At 44.3% G+C, this 23064-nt stretch overlaps 1 protein-coding gene across 1 annotated transcript in view; it reads right to left on the bottom strand.

Moving 5' to 3' along the window:
• The window catches only part of pdia8 (protein disulfide isomerase family A, member 8), a gene marked incomplete at its 5' end in the record, with an annotated part of 42466 nt that overhangs the window by 18601 nt on the left and 801 nt on the right, over window positions 1–23064 (bottom strand). Inside the window, 6 exons of the mRNA XM_084311995.1 lie at window positions 10370–10552; window positions 12245–12370; window positions 17413–17526; window positions 19516–19645; window positions 21578–21685; window positions 21837–21954. Of these exons, the coding sequence (XP_084168121.1) occupies window positions 10370–10552; window positions 12245–12370; window positions 17413–17526; window positions 19516–19645; window positions 21578–21685; window positions 21837–21954 (779 nt within the window). The remainder of the gene's footprint in view (window positions 1–10369; window positions 10553–12244; window positions 12371–17412; window positions 17527–19515; window positions 19646–21577; window positions 21686–21836; window positions 21955–23064) is intronic.

The following is a 23064-nucleotide window of genomic DNA, read 5'->3' as shown; positions in this document are numbered from 1 at the left end:
CAGGACAGCCTCGGGGGCCTGTATGGACCCGGTCGATCGGGACTATGAGTTCTGCATGGTCGGAGCCTATCAGCAGGGTCGGGGTAGCGCCGTCTATGAGCGGGATAGGTAATTGGCGCAGGTGCACATATTTATCCATCAACTTGGTGACAGGGTAGGTGTACTGCGATAGTCCTATTTCTTGGCTGGTGAAAGCATTTGTAATCTTGTACCGTCGCTCTGGCTGCCCGTTTGCTGCAATGGTGAAGGAGACATTCTCGCCCTTTATCGTCTTTAAATCTCTTCTTATTGTCCGAATCGTCATTTCGTTCTTGCTCCCCCGCAGTCCCAGCTGGGTCGCAGCGGAGGCGAGCAGAAGGGTCTTCTCTGACCCGTCATCAAGGACGGCGTAAGTGTCCATGACTTTATCTTGGTAGCTCAATGTCACACGGACTACCTTTAAGAGCACTTGGGCTCCGCTGCTGCTGGCGGGGTCAATGTACATGACACTTGCCTTGGTGCCGCTCCGTGGTGCAGGTGTAGGCCGTCTTCCGTTACTATCGTGTAGTATATCTAGATGGGCTCCATCGCACCGGCTGCACCTTTTCTTTAGGCGGCATTCGGCTGCCATGTGGGGCCGCGCACATCGATAACAGCGCCGGTTGGACTTTATCCATTGACTCACTTCTTCTGCATTCATCTTTGTGAATAGGTCACATTGTGACAGCCAGTGTTCTTTCTCACAGTAGGGACACGCTATCTTCCACTTCTCTTTTCTCGAGGGGGTGCTGTGACTCTTACTGCTCGGTACTGACTCTGATTGGTGCATGACAGTCACCGATCTTCTTCCATCATTTATTCTCCTGGGTCCCTCTCTGGAGCTTGCCGTGCTCCGCCCGAATGTATCTAGTCGTAAGCTGCTGACTTCTCTCGCCAGGAAGTCGGCTAGATCAAGGAGGGATGGCTCGGGGCCGTTGGGATCCCGGTAATCTCTCTGCCGCCTGAAGCGCTCCTGTCTTGCGGGTGGCAGCTTCTCCAAAATCCTCTCGACGTTAGAGTTGGCGTATAGCTCATGCATGCCCTTCTCCCGTTGCGCTCCCAGCATCCCCACCAGGGACTGCACTTTGATTGACAGGTCGTCTAGTGAGCGATTGTCTGTGGCTGGGGGTAGGCGATCAATATGCCTTATCTCTTGGATTACGTAATCCCATATACGTCCATATCTCTGATCCAGCGCTGCAAGGGCCGCTGTGTATGGGGTCGAAGAGGTAGCATAGGCTAGCGCTATATTGTGCGCTCGCGGTACTTTCAGGTGCTTCAGTAATATTGCATACTTGTGGCGTTCATCAGCGACATCCACCATCATTGTCTCTAAGCACATCCGGAGCTCCGTGTACTGTGCTCGACTCTCATAGGCGAAGTCTGGGAATGACGGCGTGGCATTGTATGACGCCGTGGATGGCTGATACATCGGCGAGCGTTGGGGGAGAGACCTCCTGGGCGAGTCCCCTCTTGCGCCTCGCTGTGGGCTGGTACTGGCAGGGTACCATGGCCCGCTGGTCCAGGTGCTGTTCCTCGGGGCTGGTCGTGCGTCGTGCTCACCCGTGAATAGAGTCGGGGGTCTGTAGCGCAGCGCCGCGGGGGTATAGCCTGGACTGTATGGGACCTGCTGGTCCGGTGGAGTACTGTGCTGTCGTCGGGCTTGGTTCTCCTCCTCTCCCTCTTCTTCCTCTATCAGATCTTCCAGATCCTGTAATCGTTTATTTAGCTTCTCCGCAGTGTATGCCGCTCCTTCCTTGTAGCTGGGTCTCGCTTGGACCGGTCTGGGAAGGGGGTCTGCGGGGGGGTCTAGGCTCGGTCTGTTGGTCAAGTTCGCTTGCTCGTTGTGGTGACGCTGCCCTTGACTGTTGTCTCGACGAGTTCCTTGAACCCCTGGTGGAGGGAGAGGGTGTTGCCTTGCGGATCAGCTGCTCCATTAGCTGCGCTTGTAGCTTGTCGCGCTCGGCTTGTAGTCTGTCGCGCTCGGCTTCGCGCTGGATGAGAGCGAGTTCGCGCTCTGCGTCTCTTTGGGCACCGGCAGCGGCACGCTGGGTGTCTGCCCGGTCTCTTGCCATATTCTCTTCCGTCTGAAGGCGTCTCATCTCCAGGCGTATGCGCTCTTCTTCGCTCCGTTGTTGCGCTTGAAGTCGATCGCGTTCGGTAGAGGCTGTCAGGCTGACGAGGAACGCCTGTTGTAGCACCCTCTCCGCTTCGCCGGGGGAAGGCGGTTGTGGAGGTGAGCCGCTCCTGCGTGAGCCGCTCCTGGGGGTACTCGTTGGGGAGTCCTGGAGCTCTATTTCTTCGGCGCTCTCCTCCTCTTCTTCCGTGCAGAGTTCTCTCTCTGTAGGGTTGTCTTCCTCCCGGGGCTGGTCGGGGACTACTTCTTGGGTAGTGGCGGGGGGTAAAGGCATGTCAATTCCCTCCTGGTCCCCACCGTGAGCTTGGTCAGTTACATTAGGACCTACTAGGGCCTCTGTGGTCGGGGAAACCTGGTCGTTAAGGTCAGACATAATTTTACTTTCTACTTTTACCGCGTTTACCGTTTGTCGAAGGCTAGGTAGTTGACTGACAGTGTAAGCCTCTAAGTACTGAGGTGTCTGTCGTCTGCGCCGCGGGCGTTCTAGGTTAGGAGGATCGTTTCGTGGAGTGTTCATCATAGGCCATTTCGATATTAATAACACTATATTAATATTACACTAGTTACCCTCCGGCTCGAAGGACCAATTGTAACTGAGGGGTACAATTCCCTGACTGTATTGTTAGATATGATATTTAATACCACTACCTCTTGTACTTTAACTTCTGGCCATCCAGTACATGATATAAGTATGATGAACACTTTCCCACCTGATGAAACGAATCCACACAAATGTACCAAATCGAAGGTTTAATATAGCAAAAGGTATATACAACGTTCACTTAATTACATTTATGATTTGAAATATGAAATATGCACTTTTATGGCAAATGAGTATTCGTAGGTAAATCAACATTGAATGTCCAATCTCTGGTTACGCAGGGAGTAAGTATACAACCTGGAATATTTAGGAAACGATAGCGAAGGTACTTAAATGATTATAGCTGGATACACTAAGGGGGGGGGGGGGGGTGTCCCGCTGGTTGTAAGACAGTAGGAGGGGGGGGTTAGAGAAGCCGCTGGCGGTATCCCATCTGGCCGACGGTGTCTTGGGAGAATCCAAAGTCTTGGACACGGTGCCCACAGAACCTCGGTCCGCAGACGAATACAGCTGGACCCTCTGTGGACGGTAGCTGCCGGTCCACAACGGAGAGACGTGAGGCGACCTCACTGGTGTAGAGCGCCGTCTCACCTGGAGTCCTCTCCGGGGGGTAGTTCCAACACTCCGCAGTGTTGGCCTTTATCCATGGAATAATCAAAGCACCCAAAGCATAATCCAAGCCGTGGAAGGCTCGCCGTCGTCCGGGTAGAGTAATCCAATATACAGGTCCAGTCGCTCTTGGCCCGGAGCTCCTCGGATGCAAGCACCACTAGGGGTCTGCTCAGCCTGGTTAAGCGTCCAGATAACGTCAGGAACGATGGGGGTACTGATAACTTTAGAACTCTAACCGAACGATGCACCATACATAAATAGACTATTATTAGCTTAATAGAATACGTCCAACTCGACGGTATAGTGCCAAACTATGACTATTCAATTATTAATCTACACGATATCTCAATGCCTATTCTGGGCCAAGTAGGCCTTACTACACCACACGTGCGTCGTGGGGAGGCTTTTGCGTCTGTCACTCTGTTGGAGGGTAAAGAACTGGACTAGAAGGAAGTTCTACTTTACTTGCGCCATATATATATGCGCTATGAACAAATAGTACCATTCGTATTTCGCCCGACATATTCCTGCGCGGAACCGGGGCTTGCCACGACATGTTAGGCGGCACGATTGAACTTGGACCTAGGGGTATGGCAACCTGGCGCCAGGTTCTCGTCCAATGGTAGAATGAAACTATTATGGGCTGTTTAGTAGACTAAAGGGATATTCAGTGCATATTGTACAAGGAATATACAGGGGATATCAAACGATATACAAATACAATTAAATATATATATATAAATAAATATATATATTCGGTTTAATCTGATCCTTCACAACAGCATATGTGTGTAGGGTATTAGATAGCAGGTATTAGGGGTATATCCTGTATAAGACATTTAACTAAATGGTGATTTCATTGGATGTGCACTGTTAATAATGCTTGTATATCTTATTGTGTGTTGTCATGTTTGTTTATATGTTTGTTTAAAAAATTATAAAAAAATTAAATACAAAAAAAATAATATATATATATATATTTTTTATCATTCCATTTGGGCTGTGGGGGGTGCTTAATGTCTGAAGGAGTCGACTGAAGGTTTCTTGTCCTCTGCAAAAGCATGCAATTGGTCCACTGATGGATACATCTTGATATTTGTCTAGTCTATTGTGTTCATTAGATGGGTGAAATCCTCTTTCAGTGCCTCTGTGCCCGTTTTCTTAGGCAGTTAGCCTCTGGTATGCATGCCATTAGGCCTCTTTTCTTTTGGAAAGAATGATAAAAAAAATATATAATAATAATATTTTTTTTATAAATATTATTATTATTTAAATTTGTTTTGTATTCGACTAAGAGGTTGGCAGTCGACTACGGCTCCTTTCGACCGATTAGTCGACTAATAGGGGTCATCCTTAGTCCGGATGATAAAATTCACTACTGTATCTACAAAAACCCAGCAGAGACTTCACTTGAGGGTATTGAGGAAAAACAGCCTGGAGGAGCAGCTGCTGGTGACCTGCTAGTTCTAGCGCTCTGCTGCTGAGAGCCTGCTGCTGTGCTGCATAACAGTGTGGTACGCCAGCTGCTGCTGTGCTGCATAACAGTGTGGTACGCCAGCTGCTGAAGTGCTGCATAACAGTGTGGTACGCCAGCTGCTGATGTGCTGCATAAAGGTCCTCCCATAGTTGAGCGGACCGTACACGGACTGGACTCCGCGGAGGTCCACTGGACTCATTGAGCTTTCATAGTCGATCGTACATCAGCGGACCTCCACGGACCAATTTCCTACATGTCTCGCGCCAGTTTACTACATTTCCCCACAATTCTTTCACGCTGTTTACACTTCTGTTATGGCGTCATTATCAGATGATGAAGAAGAGCTGCTCTGTTTACTGGCTTTAATAATAATCTTTATAGTCACGGAGTGATGTATCATATAAATGTCTGTATTTCTGTACTTCATTTGCCAGTCTCTCCTCAAATTGTGCGTCTATCTGCGCCATCGTTTTTACCACAAGATGGTGATGGCGTCAAGGGCTAATCTCAAACTCTCCTCGTGCGATGTCACATTTAATGCAGGTCATGGTCAACAAAGACCCCGAGCAGCGTTTTGTGTGACACCAAGTGGGCGCCGCGGATGTCCGCGCGTCAGAAAATAGGAGCTTCGCACTTGGACTCTGCTTTGGGTCTGCTTTGAGTACCCTTTGGGTCCGCTTTGAGCCCGCGGGAGTCTGCTCCGTGTACGGTCCGCTCGACTATGGGAAGGGCTTAACAGTGTGGTATGCCAGCTGATGAAGTGCTGCATAACAGTGTGGTACGCAGGCTGCTGAAGTGCTGCATAACAGTGTGGTACGCCAGCTGCTGAAGTGCTGCATAACAGTGTGGTACGCAGGCTGCTGAAGTGCTGCATAACAGTGTGGTACGCAGGCTGCTGAAGTGCTGCATAACAGTATGGTACGCCAGCTGCTGAAGTGCTGCATAACAGTGTGGTACGCCAGCTGCTGAAGTGCTGCATAACAGTGTGGTACACCAGCTGCTGAAGTGCTGCATAAGGGCCCGCGTCCATTTACAGCATATTTCTGGGCGCAAGCGTCTTTTTTAAATTGTTCCCAATGAGGAGGGAGCGTATGCGGCCGCATGCTGCCGCCTATAGGAAATGCGCTGCAGTCGGCTTCTTTTTTCAGCGCCTTTCAGTTTTTGTGCGGCAGCACCCAGCGTTTAAAGTTGAACACTTCTGAACTTTTCAGAGCAATGAGCTGAGCGTCTTTTCAGACAACCAATCACAGCCGTGGCGCTCGTGAGACATTCGTAACCTGACACCGGAGTTGCCTGCCTGCCTACCCACAAGAGACAGGAGCAGTATGAGGGCAAGCGTCTGCTGGTTGGTGGTCATTGCGATTTGCGACAAAGCACAAATACACTAATAACTACACTAATAAAAAGCTAATAAAAAGCAAAGGGCGAACTGTGGTGTCAGGCAATAACTATATATATAATTAATATACAATAAAGTGTATTAAAATATGCTATATGTGCAAAACCGTGGCAGTAAAATATGATAAAAAGATGGCTGTCGCTAGATTTCTTTCTCTCCGTCATCTTGCTACAAAAGGCACGCGCAGCTTTTTTTTTCTCTCTGCGTAAGTGCTCCATCCCAGCACTACCAGCGTTCTGCCAGCGTTTTTCAGCTGAAAATGTGCGGTAGGTGGACGCATGCCCTAACAGTGTGGTACGCCAGCTGCTGAAGTGCTGCATAACAGTGTGGTACGCCAGCTGCTGAAGTGCTGCATAACAGTGTGGTACGCCAGCTGCTGAAGTGCTGCATAACAGTATGGTACGCCAGCTGCTGAAGTGCTGCATAACAGTGTGGTACGCCAGCTGCTGAAGTGCTGCATAACAGTATGGTACGCCAGCTGCTGATGTGCTGCATAACAGTATGGTACGCCAGCTGCTGATGTGCTGCATAACAGTATGGTACGCCAGCTGCTGATGTGCTGCATAACAGTATGGTACGCCAGCTGCACGGAAGCCAACAGGAAGGCGATTCAGAAGGTTATAAACTCAGCATAGAAAATCATCGGCTGCCCCCTCCCCTCCCTGAAGGACATGCATAACTCCCGCTGTCTCAACAGAGCAAAGAACATTATAAAAAGGACAGCTCACACTCTGGCTTCCACCCGTTACCAATGGGCAGGCATTACAGGTGCATCAGAGTCAGAAACAATAGACTCAAGAGACAGTTTTCCCCCCAGAGCCATGTATTTTTCGTGATACTTGTTTTGTTTTTTTTATTGATCTTTTTCCCCCTCCATTTTCCTCCGATTTTCTCCCATCCCAATGTTAGTCGTATGCCAATTCCCAGTCCCTTCCTGGTCGCTGCGCACTTACCCCCCACAGTCAGATCATCTGGGAGAGTGGAGGCTACCACGTGCTTCCTCCGACACACGTCCAGCCAATCACCGCTTCTTTTCACCTGGCAGCGCGGATTCTCATCGAGAGGGCGTAGCGTGTGGGAGGACCACACTATCCCCCTCAAGTCCTATCCTCGCTTAGCAGGCGCCCCGACCGAACTGTAGGAGTCGCTGTTTACAACGACCCGGACCCACCCCGCCAGCTTCTCCCACCCTCTAATACAGCCAATTGTATTAGTGCAGACGGCCAGCCAAGCTGGTGACAACCCCGGAGCTGTGAGCTGGATTCGAACAGGCGAATCCAGCTCACAGCTCCGGGGTTGGTGACGAACGCAATCTCCGCTCGGCCACCTAACCGCTTTTCGTGATACTTGTATAGTATTGTGATATGTTTATTTTTTATAACTTGTGTGAACCAGCACCTTAAGTTTGAGTGCCTAATCCCGTTGTACGAAAGTATAATGACAATAAAATAAAGTATATTGTATAAGGAGGAGGACCTTAAAATCGATTCTAAATGTTACCGGAAGTCAGTGCAAAGTAGTTAACACTGGACTGGTTTTATACCCGTTAAGCTGTAGCCCTATTTTCTTCAAATTTCACCTAAAGGTACATGTCCAAGTAAATGGAAGATTGCTTCACTTCTACAAGGTCAATTTGCATGTTCTTGGTATCTAGGAACATCTAGGGACCTGGGGGTATGTATTCCCATGTATTCTCTTGTGTCTGTTACTAGGCTTGAGTAAGGAGAATATAAACCAGGGGTAGGCAACCCTAGGCACGCGTGCCTGCATAGGCACGCAGGGGCATTTTCATAGGCACAGGGGGCAGCATAAAAGAAATTAAAAAAAAAAGCGTTTTCTTTTTTTTTGCTTTGAAATATTATAGTGAAATATTTTGCACTGTTGTCGCATTTATCTTGTTGAAATCCTCCCACAGGTTCTTTTTACTACCACATATTTAATTGAGACCCTTTATTTGTTTATTATTTCAATTTAGCTGGAAATACATTGCTACATCATTCAGTAACATTTGCAGAGCCTTATAACAAAAACATTATTACGGTCACCATTGTGACCAGTGGGATTAATCAACAAATTTTATTATTTATTTTTCTATTTCATTGAACATTGCACATGTTAAAAGCCATTTTTTTACTCAAAATGTGAGTATTACCAAGTCAACTTGCGTTCTTAAAACAATGACAATACGATGCATGGAATATTGTTGAGGCACACTAGTTACAACTATATTTCAAACAGGCACTCCATGTCAAAAAGGTTGCCGACCCCTGATATAAACTATGATTTTTTTTTTGCATCTTTGCCGGTGAATAACACCATGTTATAATTGTGCCGCATCCTCGCTCACTGAGCTCATTCAGCACCTTCTTGAGATCAAGTGTAAAAAAAAAAATCTAAGAAAATGAATAAAGGGAAGATGATTAAACAGAAGTATTTGTAGATACAGTAATAAATTATAATCCATTTGAATTATACATTCAAAATTGAATTATGAACTATAAATTACCTTATTATGGCCTAATCATACATCTATGGATAGGGAAAAAAGCTCCTCTTTCCAATGGCAGTGTTAAATCTTCGATAAATTCTTATTTTCGGAAAATCTTAAAAACATCGGAAAACAAACAGTGCTGAAAATATACACTTTGACCGCTGTTTTGATAGGGTTATGGTCTTTACTCTTAGATACATTTGAAAAAGAAACACAACATTAATTAATACTGTCTGTATTGATCGATTTATAATAAAAACAGCAGGGTCCCCAAATTGGGGGACATTACAGCTTAAGGCGTTAAGACTTTCGATTTAGTGCTTGAATGCCCACCATCCACTTCAATGTTAGCGTTAATAACGCCTAATCTATGTTTTGAATTATGGCTATGTGTCTAATCTGCCCGTCGCTTATCAATGACTCGTTTTCCAGTCAACATTGTCGAAGCGGATTGTTTTTTTTATCGGTTCATCGTTTTATAGCATTTTGAAAAGCCCTAGTTTTCAAAGAAAATATAAATATTCCATGATAATCGCCCTTTTCTGGAATATTCTAGAATACACAAAAACGTTGTAATCTTTCGGCCTATTTATAAATAGTTTTCAAATAAACGCTAGATTATCGATAGTATATGTGTACGAATGCACGCTATATAGGCAATCTGAAAAATCGATTATCCGATTTCCTCAAAGCGATCGCGCACAAACAGCCACACCACACATAAGGCAAACGCTGAGATCTCAGCGAATACAACTCTGATTATCCCAAGACTTGTAAAATAGATTCCTTACCTCAGATCAGATGTTCTCCAAAAAGATCATTCCAATTCCTGATCGCTATTCCAAAAATGTATCGCTTTTATTGATCCAACGCTACATACTGTACATATGTATTCCACGCTGTTCTGAGGCTCCACAATGAATCCGATCGGCTCGGGTTACATGCCTGAGAAGTAAAATGTGGATTCCAGATTTTTCTTTTCTCATCCATTTTCATTGAGTCCATTCCAAAAGGGTGCATTACCATTTGGGAGACGATAGGGGGCGGTTTTTTCACATCTGAGCTCCTACAGGGGCTGCATACCAACGGGAGACTGTTGATGAAATATGAATTCAGATCGCTAATAAAAAAATAAAACGCTAATTGTAGTGGTGGGCATTCAGGCATTGGGCTGATAACACGTCTTATCACGTGGTGGGCACTGAAAGTGTTAATAGCCGAGCTGCAGAGTTTTGAATGAGTTGGAGTTGTTCAGTGTTTTTCTTGCCAGCCCGGTAAGGAGTGCATTACAGCAGTCAAGTCAACTTGAGATAAAGGCATGGATCAGTTTTTCAACCATCAGTTTTTCTACCGGCAAATTAAATAATAATAATTTATATTCTCCTTTGGTTCATTACAATTTACTCAAGCCTAGTAACATACACAATATTTCGGACATTGCGAATACATTCCCCGAGATCCATAGATGTCCCTAGATACGAAGAACATGCAAATGGACCTTATAGAAGTGGAGCAATCTTCAATTTTCGTAGGTATGTAATTTTAGGAGAATTCTCAGAAAATATGGATCGAGCTTAAGAGGTTAAATAAATCTTGTACCGGTACCGATCGGGCTTAACAGGTTAATAACTCACGTGAACTCCTCTCTCATGGTGTACTTGTGTCCCAGGTGGGTCTTGATTGTGACAAAAGGCAGGTCTCCTCCATCGGATGTTCCCAAACCAAACTCATCCTCCAGCTCCTCCAGGAAGTCCTTCTTATTGGCCACTGCGAAACCGAGACCTTTGGACACATACTGGGAACCAACCTTCATTACTCTGGAAAGAGAGAAAGAAATAAAAAGACAGAGAGAGAGGGGGAGAGAGAGAGAGAGAGAAAGAGGGGAGGAGGAAAAAAGAGAGATAGACAGATGGAAAAAGAGAGAGAGAGACAGAGAAAGAGAAAGTTACATGTAGGGGGCAACTGGAGAATAGTGGAGCTGTCCGCTTCAGGAGGTGCTGATAGCGCAACACCGTGATGCGACAGTTTGTGAATTCTGGTCCAACATCGTGTCCGAGTCCACCTTCAAGAACATCAAAAGGCTGGCAATGTTCTTCCTGGCCATGTTTGGATCAACATACACCTGCAAGTCCGGCTTCTTCACAATGAACTTAATCAAAAGTCAACAAAGAAACAAAATTACGAACGAACACCTCAACCAGTGCCTCCGCCTCGCCACAACATCATATCAGCCGAACTTTTGAAAACTAATTTGAGCGAAGATGCCACTTTTCGCATTGACACATTCCAATTCACATCCCATGGTTTCTGCTTGATCCGAATATTATTATTAATATAATAAGAGCATTTTGGTTGTTAGACTTGTTTTGACGTTTTCAAAAAGGTGTTTGAAATGTATGCTAATTGTTATGTTTGAAGCGGTTCTGCATATCTAGTTTCCATTCGGTTATAGCCTGTTTTTATTTGTGTTAAACAAACGAGTGTTGCGCTTCTCTGCCATGGACAATTACATTTTCTATTTCATGAAAGTCTAGGCTTGTGTTAAAGTGTTTCCAGCAGTAGGCTATAATTGTGCTAATTTGATGCACCTTCATATAACAAAAAAAACTGGCCCACCAAGTCATTTGAATTCTAGAAAGTGGACGGGGCAGAAAATTACTTGGGAATCTTAAGTGATTCATGAGTCAGTCTGCTGCCATTAGAGTCGAGCTTCAGTGATGAATCACCATGTGCCACTGAAGCTGGGAAATCTACTTGTGTCATACTCGACCCTCCCTCTCCTATAGCTCTGAATGCCTGTGACCCAGTGAACTTGGGCCGCAGTCCTGTGCGACTAAGTAACTTGTCCGTTGCCTCCATGTTCCGTTTTGTCTCACATCAGGTCTCGTGTATTCTGTGTTGTCCTTTCAAACAGCGATACCAAAAGTATAATAGTTGTGGCAACCCCAAGCCACCACTGGGCTTGGTGATTGAAGGACGCTACGTAGCGACCCAATGGCTGGGCGCTGCCCATATTTGGGCGTCTGCTTCCGGACGCACCTGTCGCTAGAAGGTCATCAAGAGCGATTATCGAATCACGGCGCGGTGCGCCTGTTGAGGAGGGGGAACTTAATGGAGCCGAAGAGCACCCTCTCACTCTCTCGTAGCAGCGCAAGGAGACAGGCCACGGAGCGGAGACGCCGCCCGGCCGACAGATTAATTGCTATAAAGCCAGTGAGACGTGTGAAACGTTTATTGTTTATTAGAAAATAAAGAAGAGTATGTTTTTGGGAACTGCAACCTGTCTGTGTGTTGTTTATTCTGTCACCCCTACACCTGGAATTGCCACATAGTATAATATAAAAATAGTACTATATCCTATTAAAATATTTCCCTGCGTTTTATCACAGTTGGTTAATCGTTGGTTTATCACCCCAAAACGATGTAAATCTTTTCCATACAGAAAGGATATCTTTTGTATATATTTTGTGCAAGGCTCTCTGTGTGTGTGTGTGTGTGTGTGTGTGTACCTGTTCCTCCAGTAGTTTGAACCCTTGGGGTTGCGTTTGTAGTCCAGGTCATAGTAAGCCGTCAGTAGGTCCCTCCCTCTCAATTTCTCCCTGTTCTCCATGGTCATATGAGGACACAAGCCATGACTAGAGAGAGAGATAGAGAGAAGGAGAGAGAGAGAAGGAGAGAGATAAGACACTTTTGACATCCTTTAGTAGACACGAAATCCTCACAGCATCTTCATAAAACCAACCTTTACCTTTCAGTAGCACACTTACAGCCTTCTTACAAACTGAATACATAGGACCAAGGATGAAAACTCCCCACACAGAAAGTCTCCCCCAGCTTTACACATAAACCCTTAACTCATTGAGTACCACGCTGTTTTCCCATCTTTAATCCCTGGCGCCAGCGTTATTGACCATTTTCGCAATGTTTGCGGACCAATCGTGTGTTCTGTATTATAGCTATGGAGTCAATAGTATGGCTCATTTGACAGACACTATTTATAGTCCAACATTGACAAATACTTTCGTTTGTGCGCTATTCCACGCTAAACATCGCCCCGTTTAGAAATGATCCAGTCTCGTTTTCTAGATAGTGCATATGCGCAAATCGTTCGGGTTGCTCACCTGAAACCTATATTATTTCCAAATCAAAAAGGTATATACCATATATAGATGTTTCTTCACAAAATCATCAAGGGGGGGGGGGGGGGGGGGGGGGGTCGTTTTACGAAGTTGCGATCGTTACCAAAAGCATGTTTTAGGTCCGGTAAAATACGACGCTGTGATCAATACAAAAGCATGTTTTAGGTTCGGTAAAATAGACGTAAAATAGACCTTACCTTAGTCAGAAGGTACTCCAAAATAAATAATCCATGTGGTTCCATCGCGATCGCCATTACTTGTGTGCATTAGGTCTGGCTATAATACAGGAAACAATAGGTTTCAGGTGAGCAAATCTCCGACAGATGCCTGTGTGCTGACTTAACTTTGAGGGGGAAGGGATTCCTGCAGCCGGATGTTGCGAGGCACTGAAAGACACCTTAGAGACCCAGTTCAAAAGGTAGGCGATACTGCCACCTGTCGGGATTTGATCGTCATTGCAATTATAACGTAGGCAGCGGTACCAGTGTTTAGAATGGGGAAATCGAAAAAAACTAAAAAAGGATCTAAAAACGAGAAAACTTGTTTTTGGCGCCAACGGTTGGATTTGAAACACAAGAATTCTCGTTTTTGGTGCAGAAAGAGTTAAAAGAACACGCCAACATTTGGGGAAATCGTTAGAGACAAGAAGATAGATAACAGTTTGCCCTCTGTGCGTTCAGTAGAAAGCCATCTGGCTGCACGTTAGCCTAGCATAGCACAATGAATGGAAGCGGACATTGACGGGTACCCTAGGCATTGTCCAACTAACACCTCTCCCGAAGGCTACCAGTCACTGTCCACTTCCATTCATTGTGCTAAGCTAGGCTAACATGCTAGGCTAGCCTAGCCACCATTGTCTGTACTACGCCCTCCCAGTTTTTACTGACCCACCCCTGAACAAGATATACCCCTAACAATTTAAGGCTATTCTCAGGCCACTGTAGCTCCCCTGGAAACATTGGTAATGCCAAGCCTCCAAGTCCGGCACTGCAATGCCTTGCACTTATTCCAGTTTACCCTCACCGAAGCTGCTCTCGCATACACACAGAGGTTATCCTCTACGCCGGCTTTGACATCCTCTCCATCCCTGACAAAGATGGTCAAGTCCTTCAAGTATGCAGATAGACGGATTGGCCCATCAATCACCAGTTTGTTTATTATATGGATCCCCATTAGTCTACACCCATGGGTGAAATTCCTGTGGTCTGAAAGTTCAGGTGCACACACACCCCCTTCAACTTCTTCCTCAACAAACCAAAAATGTCTCTATGGCCAATGTGTAGAGCTGACCTGACAATGGGCCCCTCCCCACCTGGATTGGCCTGCTCAGGCCCCCCACCCACCTTTATTAGACATGAGGCCCCCATTATATAACATTTTAACAATCAATATAAAACTCCCCAAATCCAAATCCAGCAAGAACATTGAACAAATGGTCCACCCAAAAGCCTTCTCTTGATCAAGAGAGATGACATTTGTGTTACATACTCTCGACAGGTCCATTATGTCCCTCATTATTAAAAGCAAGTTGTCTGCCATTGAACGTCCAGGCACACCAGATGACTGGTCCTGGTGCACCACAGACTCAAGGTGCCTATTCAACCTATTGGCCAGACACTTAGCAACCATTTTGTCATCTGCAGAAACTAGGGATGCTCGATATTGGCTTTTTTACCGATACCGATATTGTCCAACTCTTAATTTCCGATACCGATATCAACCGATATATGCAGGGTCCCCCCCCCCCCAAAAATGGAATAATTTCAGGTAATTAACATTACATATCTCTTGTTGTGGAATTAACACAACATTATGCATACTTTTGACAATAAATTAAATCAGAATTTGTTCTTACTTGCTTGCCTGGGTAAATAAAGGTTATAAAAATGTAAAAAAAAAAGAATTTGAAAACAGATACTGATATTTTCCGATATCACATTTTAATGCCGATATCGGCCGATAATATCGGTAGGCGGATAATATCGGACATCCCTAGGCCAGAAACCAGTGCTACAGGTCTCCAGTCTTAAGGTCCCCCTTCTTTGGCAGGAGAGCCAGAACTGCCCACTGGCAGCTCCCCCACCAAGACGTGAAACAGGTCCTGAGCAATAGTGTCCCAGAACGCTTTATAAAAGTCCACAGGCAGACCATCAACCCCTGGGGCGTAACCAGGAGTCATTTGGGAGACTGCCTTAGACAGCTCCCCAAACATCAAAGGAGTGTCCAGTTCAGTCCTTTGTAGAGATGTTCCGATACCATTTTTTCCTTCCCGATCCGATACCTAAGCTTTGGGTATCGGCCGATACCGATCCGATACCAGTGCATACATTAAAAAAAAATATATATATATATATATATTAATTATAAAAATTCAAAAGAAAATTATATATACTGTTTTTTTAGTAATAACTATAAAGTAATGGTATTTATTCAACAACAGGTGATTGTATAGATTAGTATTAGTATCAGTAATTGAAAACTATCTCAATGAGTTCACCCACGGAAAGGTTGTTGGCACATTGGTTCCACACGGACATTATACGTTGTTGCGCACTTCCTCCTATCCAGAAGGCTCTGTTTAGGTTAGCTACTGTAGTAGCGGAGGCTCTGTTGTGATTTTTGCACAATAAATATTCAACATTCTCTTTTGAGACTCCGCCTCAGACTCTTATCATTTGGCACTAAAAGCTAAACAGTCACCGATATGGCTGTCTGCATTATGTCATTAATTGTGTGCGAGAGGTCGATCAGTGACGACGTTAACGTGAGCTAGGTTAGCTAGCATGAGCTACCGGTAGATGGAAAGAATGTGACTTTACTGGTGAAAAAGTGATTTACCTTGGAATACTCCTGTGCCAACTTGCTGTACTTTGCTTGCAGGTCTGCAGCCATTATTGCTGGATTATGAATAGCCCCAACTTTAGCCAAGGTAACGTTAAAGCTAAAACTTTAACGTTAGTTAACGCTAGCTTTCGGTTAGCTGTTCAGATAATGCTAATAACATCAGAGCTCCCCGTCAACAGCGCTCTGTCGGGACGATGGCATTAAGAAAGTATCTGCTGTTAAAATGACAAATGGCATTGACACTTTAATTCACGGTCGATTAAAAACACATTTGTTTTATAATGCTCACTCAGCAGACCGCAGTGTTGTTGATAAATTACGCCATATGGTATCGGAGCGCAGATTTAGAGGGTACTCGCCGATACAGATACCAGCATTTTAGGCAGTATCGGCGGCATTTCCGATACTGGTATCGGTATCAAAACAACTCTAGTCCTTTGTACACATGAAAAGCGATGCGTCAGTATATGCAGGGTCAGTGTTCAGCCCCATAGAATTTCTGAATAAAAACAAGCAGCCTCCTTCCGCATCTCCCCAACTACGGATTTAACATTTCCATTAGATGGACGCAAACAGTACATTTGCTTTTCCTCGCACAGCTTTTTTAAACATTATCGATTAATCACAATAAAGAACTGACTCCACAGTATTACTGCTGTAATACTCAGTATGTCATGGTCTGTGAGATACATGCATACTATTGAAAGTATGCCGACTATTATCTAGGGCTGTCCCCGACTAAGGATTTGTATAGGCGACTTGTAGTCGCCGAAATTAGCCGATAGTCGACTATTAGTAGACTATAATTTTTTTTTTTTTAAAGTATAATTTTATTTATTTTTTAATTCCATTTGGGCTGTGGGGGTGCTTAATGTCTGAAGGAGTCGACGGAAGCTTCTTGTCCCCTGCGAAAGCATGCAATTGGTCCACTGATGGATACATCTTGATATTTGTCTAGTCTAGTGTGTTCATTACATTTACATTTAGTCATTTAGCTGACGCTTTTATCCAAAGCGACTTACAAGTTCTGTACGACAAGCCATCAGGAAGGGCACAACTCTATCAGCTGAGCAACAATGTTCATCAAAGTGTTGAGTGCTACAGTGTAGGTTAGTTTATTAGGACAAGTGCATGACAGTACGGTTAGTTAGGGTTAGATTTTTTTTTATAGTTTTTATTTTTTATTTTTATTCATTAGATGGGTGAAATCCTTTCAGTGCCTCTGTGCCTGTTTTCTTAGGCAGTTAGCCACACTTCTAGGCCTCTTTGCTTTTGGAAAGAATGATTAAAAGGAAAAATTCTAAAAAAATATATAATAATAAATCTTTTTTTCTTTTTTTGCATTCGACTAAGAGGTTGGCAGTCGACTACGGCTCCTTTCGATCGATTAGTCGACTATTCGGGGTCAGCCCTACTATTATCAATACGCTGACATACAGTATCATTCAGGCCGAAACAGACAGACTAGGGCTGCACAATTAATCGAAAAAGAAAAAAATATCACGATCTCGATGCATAGACCTATGCGATCTCATTTCTAAATTTTTTTTTTTTTTTTTTTTTACTTTACTTTTTTTAAATGATGAAAAATAATAATCGTGTGCGAGAATCGTGATCTCGATTCTTAGAGGAAAATGGTGATTCACATTTGATCAAGAATTGTGCAGCCCTAACACAGACACAGACACACTTACATGTCGTCTCTTATAAACCGGCGTAGGGCTCCTATGGTGAGGACCTCACTGAAGCGAACGACACTCTCCTCAAATCTACTGGCCATCCTGGGAGGTCTGAACAGCAACACAGACCTGGAAACATCACAACATGAAGGTAGACAAGCATTTGAACACCTCATACTGTGCTACATTTAATATAAAGTGCTTTAATACTTGATACTGGGGTACATTTAATATAAAGTGCTTTAATACTTGATACTTGGGTACATTTAATATCAAGTAATTTAATTATTGATACTAGAGTAGAACGTTGAATAGGACATTTCCTCTTAAAAAGGTGTCCAACAGAGTTTTCTTGGAAACAGCTCACTTTAGTTTCTATTCACATTTCCAACCGAATAGACAGAGTTTTCTATTCTTTTTCTATTAGTCTCCAACAGGGGATCCCAAACCTTTAGTCTCCAACAGGGGATCTTAAACCTTTAGTCTCCAACAGGGGATCCCAAACCTTTAGTCTCCAACAGGGGATCTTAAACAGTTAGTCTCCAACAGGGGATCCTAAACCTTTAGTCTCCAACAGGGACCAAACCTTTTCAGCTGGTGTCTCACCAGGACCCACACGTACCTAAATACATCATGAATTGCCATAACATAATGATAAAGAACACAACAAACTAAGATGCTCAACTATGGCAAAAATCATACAACTATTTTCATTGATATTGAAATAACGATTATTAATCACCATTACCTAAACCCTAATCACCACATGAACTAACACTAACCCTAATCACCAGATGAACTAACACTGGCCCTAATCACCACATGAACTAACACTAACCCTAATCACCACATGAACTAACACTAACCACCACATGAAATAATAACACTAATCACCACATGAACTAACACTAACCACCACATTAACTAACACTAGCCCTAATCACCACTTTCAATTGTCACCACCACCTTAGTCACACACACACCTTGACTATTAGCAGACTTAATGATTTTAAGAGTATTTCTAATATAGCTAAGGAACTGAACTATTTATTATAGGGGTGACAGTGGCTTAGCAGGTAGAGCAGTCTGGCAATCCGGAGGTTCCCGGTTCGATTCCCGCTCCTCCCAGGCAGTGTGTCGATGTGTCCTTGAGCAAGACACTTAACCCCTAATTGCTCCCGATGAGCAGGTTACCTCCGCCATCGGTGTGTGAATGTGTGAGTGAATGGGTAAAATGTGAGTAACAAATTGTACTTTGTGCTTTGGATAAAAGTGCAGCCATTTAGCCAGTTAATTTTTATAGAACAGGCGCCCCCAAAATTGGCCATTTTAGTTTTAGTTTTTGAGGACTGCATACTTTGCAAACCAAAATACTATACTTTATACTTATACCACATGCATGAGCCTGGTCTCTTTTGAAAGATGACATTCTGAAGTTTCTGATACAATAAGGAAAACTCACCTTTAGTGCTAATGAAATAGAGTAACATAGGTCTGAACTTGAAAACTTGTTACTCACGTTTTTCTGTAGTAGTATTTCCCCAGAATGGCTGGAGGCTTAAAAAACACCCGAGATCCATAGCCTGAAGTCTTATGTAGTACATGTCCAAATTTCATAAAGATCCGTTCATAAATGAGTGATTTTGGTAAACTGTGTACAAAAGAAAAGCTCAGTTTTCTCATAGACTTCAATTCATTCTGCGGTTTCTCTCTTCCTGTTTTCGCTTGTGAGTTTTTCACCTAGATCCCCGATTCGTACATCCCCAGGTGGGGTATCAATGGAAAGCCACACTCATTGGCTACAACCCTGTCCAATCATTTTCGAGATCGCCAAATGATTGAGGGAACTAGAGCCCCAAGAGTCGGGAGTAGTATTTGCGCAATACCGTGTACTTTGCGCAAGCCTCACATATCGGCATGTAACTAGAGAACCGCTGCACGGATTTTGTCACCTGAAAGGGCCATCGACAGGCAACAAATGGGGCTTTAATTCGATATATATAAGAGGTTAACGTCTTGGCAGAGCCCGAGGCCCCCCCCCCCATCCCCGCTCAACTCAGACCAACACATAATGTGTAAACAAAAGTGCTACCTTTTAAGTGTTTTTTGGGTACTCACTCTGTGTCCACTGCGTACGGCAGGCCCAGCTGTAGGTCTGAGGTGTGTGCAAATCTGAAGACGTCCCTCATCACACTGGCTGCCTTCACAAACTCAGCTAGCTGGGTACTGTCTGACCCCGAGAAGAAACCTAGAGAGAGAGAGAGAGAGAGAGAGAAGTGATCCAGATCCCAAGTGCATTGGCTGGCACTACCGACATGAAATAATCACTTGATGTCGAGTTTAAAGGGGACTTGCATAGCTATTCCTTTCACTATTTGGGCAATTTTACACAATTCCTGTGAGTCTATGGAACACATCTGTAAAGTATTTTTCAAATAAATTCATTGTTTTGTATTTCTAATCAAGTACTCTAAAGCAGCATTTTTCCACTTCAAGATTTCAAGCTATTTTGGGCTGGGCTCCGCCCATAAGCGATTTGAGTGACAGTCACCCACAGAGAGATACTAATTAATTTCGCAGAGGGGGGCATAATCCCACGGGACAATGCATTGGTAACTTGTTTCAAATGACAATATATACCCCTGTAAATATTATTGCATGGATCGGAATACGGGCGTGGGAGCGTGCGCAACGATATTTTGACTTACACACACACTCCGGGCGGGGCTGGAGGTCGTGTGTAAATGCTTGTGTCCCTCTCTCTCTCTCTCCCTCTCCCTCTCTCTCTCCCTCTCTATCCATCTCTCTCTCTCTCCATCTCTCCCTCTCGTTCTCTGCTGTCTCTGTCGGCACCCGCGCACGTCAACCCGTTTGAGGAAGTAATTCCACTCGCTCTGTTGTTGAGCGAATTGTTGATTGTGGGCGGTGACTACAACCAGTGCCTTACTCACGTCAGCAGAACAGTCAAATCAGAATGGCTTAGTTGAGTGAGGGAGGATCTTGTGAACGCGAGACTAGACTGATGAGTCAAAATTAGAATTAGAGACACAGACCCCATTGATATAAACCCCCATTGCTAGGGAAAAATGCTAAACACTGGAAAAGGCCATTTATAAGACACAGGACCTTTAATAGAATATATTTAACCCAATTGAACAGAAGAGTAGAACAATTAAAGCGAGGGGAGAAGAGAAAGGTTAAGACAGGAGGAAAGGAGAGAAGAACAAATAAATAATAAAACAATATTATTTTCCTTGCCTGCAATACAAACATCAAAGAATAAAGTAGAATAGAGTGCCATAGATCAGAATAGAATAGAACAGCACAGAAAATAACAGAGCAGAGTATAGATTGAAGGTCTTACCTACAACACTGGCATCATAGCTCAAGAGTATAGAAGGTTGTACCTACAACACTGGCATCCATACACTGAACAAAAATATAAACGCAACACTTTTGTTTTTGCTCCAATTTTCAAAGATCTAAGACTTTGTCTATGTACACAAAAGGCCCATTTCTTTCTCTCAAGAATTAGTTCACAAAATTGTTTAAATCTGTGTTAGTGAGCACTTCTCCTTTGCCAAGATAATCCATCCACCCGACAGGTGCGGCATACCAAGATGCTGATCAGACAGCATGATTATTGTGCCTTAGGCTGATCACAATAAAAGGCCACTCTCTAAAATGTGCAGTTTTATCACAATATGCCACAGATATGCCACAGATGGCGCAGGTTTTGAGGGAGCGTGCAATTGGCATGAATGTCCACCAGAGCTGTTGCCCGTGAATTGAATGTTAATTTCTCTACAATAAGCCGTCTCTCCCAATTCATTTCAGAGAATTTGGCAGTACAACCGGCCTTACAACGAATTTGGAGACGTTTTTACAACACTGGCATCATAGATCAGAGTATAGAAGGTCGTACCTACAACACTGGCATCATAGATCAGAGTATAGAAGGTCGTACCTAAAACACTGGCATCATAGATCAGAGTATAGAAGGTCGTACCTAAAACACTGGCATCATAGCTCAGAGTATAGAAGGTCGTACCTAAAACACTGGCATCATAGATCAGAGTATAGAAGGTCATACCTACAACACTGGCATCATAGATCATCAGAGTATAGAAGGTCGTACCTAAAACACTGGCATCATAGATCAGAGTATAGAAGGTCTTACCTACAACACTGGCATCATAGTGGTCGATGAAGACCTGTAGATCCTCCTTGTTCCTCAGCATCACTGAATTAGGACCAGTCTGCTTCTTCATGTAATAGACAATACCGTCTGCAGTACACACACACAAAACTTAAAGTCAGTGATATCAACAGATAGTATTACAGTGACAACACAAACACAATCTAATATTATTGATACATATAGTCAATCAGTCAAGTCAGTCGAGACAAGCTGGATGAATACAAACAAACACACAGACCTGTAGTGCGTGGCCCATCAAACACCCCAGAGTCCTCTCCATTTCTGAATATCTTCAGAGTGGGGTAGACGGAAACACCAAAACGACTACAGGTCTCTTTGTGGGCTATACAGTCCACCTGAGAGAGAGGGGCATAGAGAGAGGGAGGGATAGATAGATACAGATATATGGAGGGAGGGGAAGGGTGAGAGAGAAGAGTGTGAGAGAGAGAGGAGGGGGTAGATAGGGAGACGGAAGGTGAGAGAGAAATAGTGTGAGAGAGAGAGAGAGAGAGAGAGAGAGAGAGAGAGAGAGAGAGAGAGAGAGGAGGGGGTAGATAGATAGAGGGAGACAAAAGGTGAGAGAGAAATAGTGAGAGAGAGAGAGAGAGAGAGAGAGAGAGAGAGAGAGAGAGAGGAGGGGGTAGATAGATAGAGGGAGACGGAAGGTGAGAGAGAAATAGTGAGAGAGAGAGAGAGAGAGAGGAGGGTAGATAGAGGGAGGGATGGAGGAATGGATAGCAGGATGGGTGGATATAAAAGGGGATGGATAGATAGACCAGAGAAGGGGAAGAGTAAAATGGAAGAGAGAAATGGAATGAATCAGGGCCATTGATTGAGCTGTGCACTGGATTCTTTTTAGCAGCAGGCATGTTAGCACCGCAATCCTTTATGGCTGGTGCTAAGCAACCATGACTCTGATCTTAAGCATGTGGCCATCTGGCATTGTTGTGGAGGACATAGTTACCCCTCAGTCCTGGAGAAGTGGCAGCAACAGGGCGCCCATAATACTTGCCAAAGTATAGCAGAACATATTCTAACCATAACATAACCCATTCTAGCCATATCACAACATATTCCATTTTGTAAGATCCTTACAGTACAACACGTTACACGTACAGGATGAGCCTAGTGAATGACCCCCTAACCCTGGCAGTGTTAGTGCCTTGCTCTATACCCATTGAGCTACACAGGGAATGGAACCCCTAACGCTGGCAGTGTTAGTGCCTTGCTCTATACCCATTGAGCTACACAGGGAATGGAACCCCTAACCCTGGCAGTGTTAGTGCCTTGCTCTATACCCATTGAGCTAAACGAGGAATGGAACCCCTAACCATGGCAGTGTTAGTGCCTTGCTCTACCCATTGAGCTAAAAGGACCACTGGAATAACCAGTCCTCTTTCCATCGCTTGATACGCCTCCCAGTAGAGTAGAAGACTATTATGCACTATTCGTACCCCTGCTGTCTG

This window comes from Notolepis coatsorum (assembly GCF_963971535.1).
Source record: "Notolepis coatsorum genome assembly, chromosome: 4".
Lineage (NCBI taxonomy): Eukaryota > Metazoa > Chordata > Actinopteri > Aulopiformes > Paralepididae > Notolepis > Notolepis coatsorum.
This window is presented reverse-complemented; position numbering and strand designations above follow the sequence as displayed.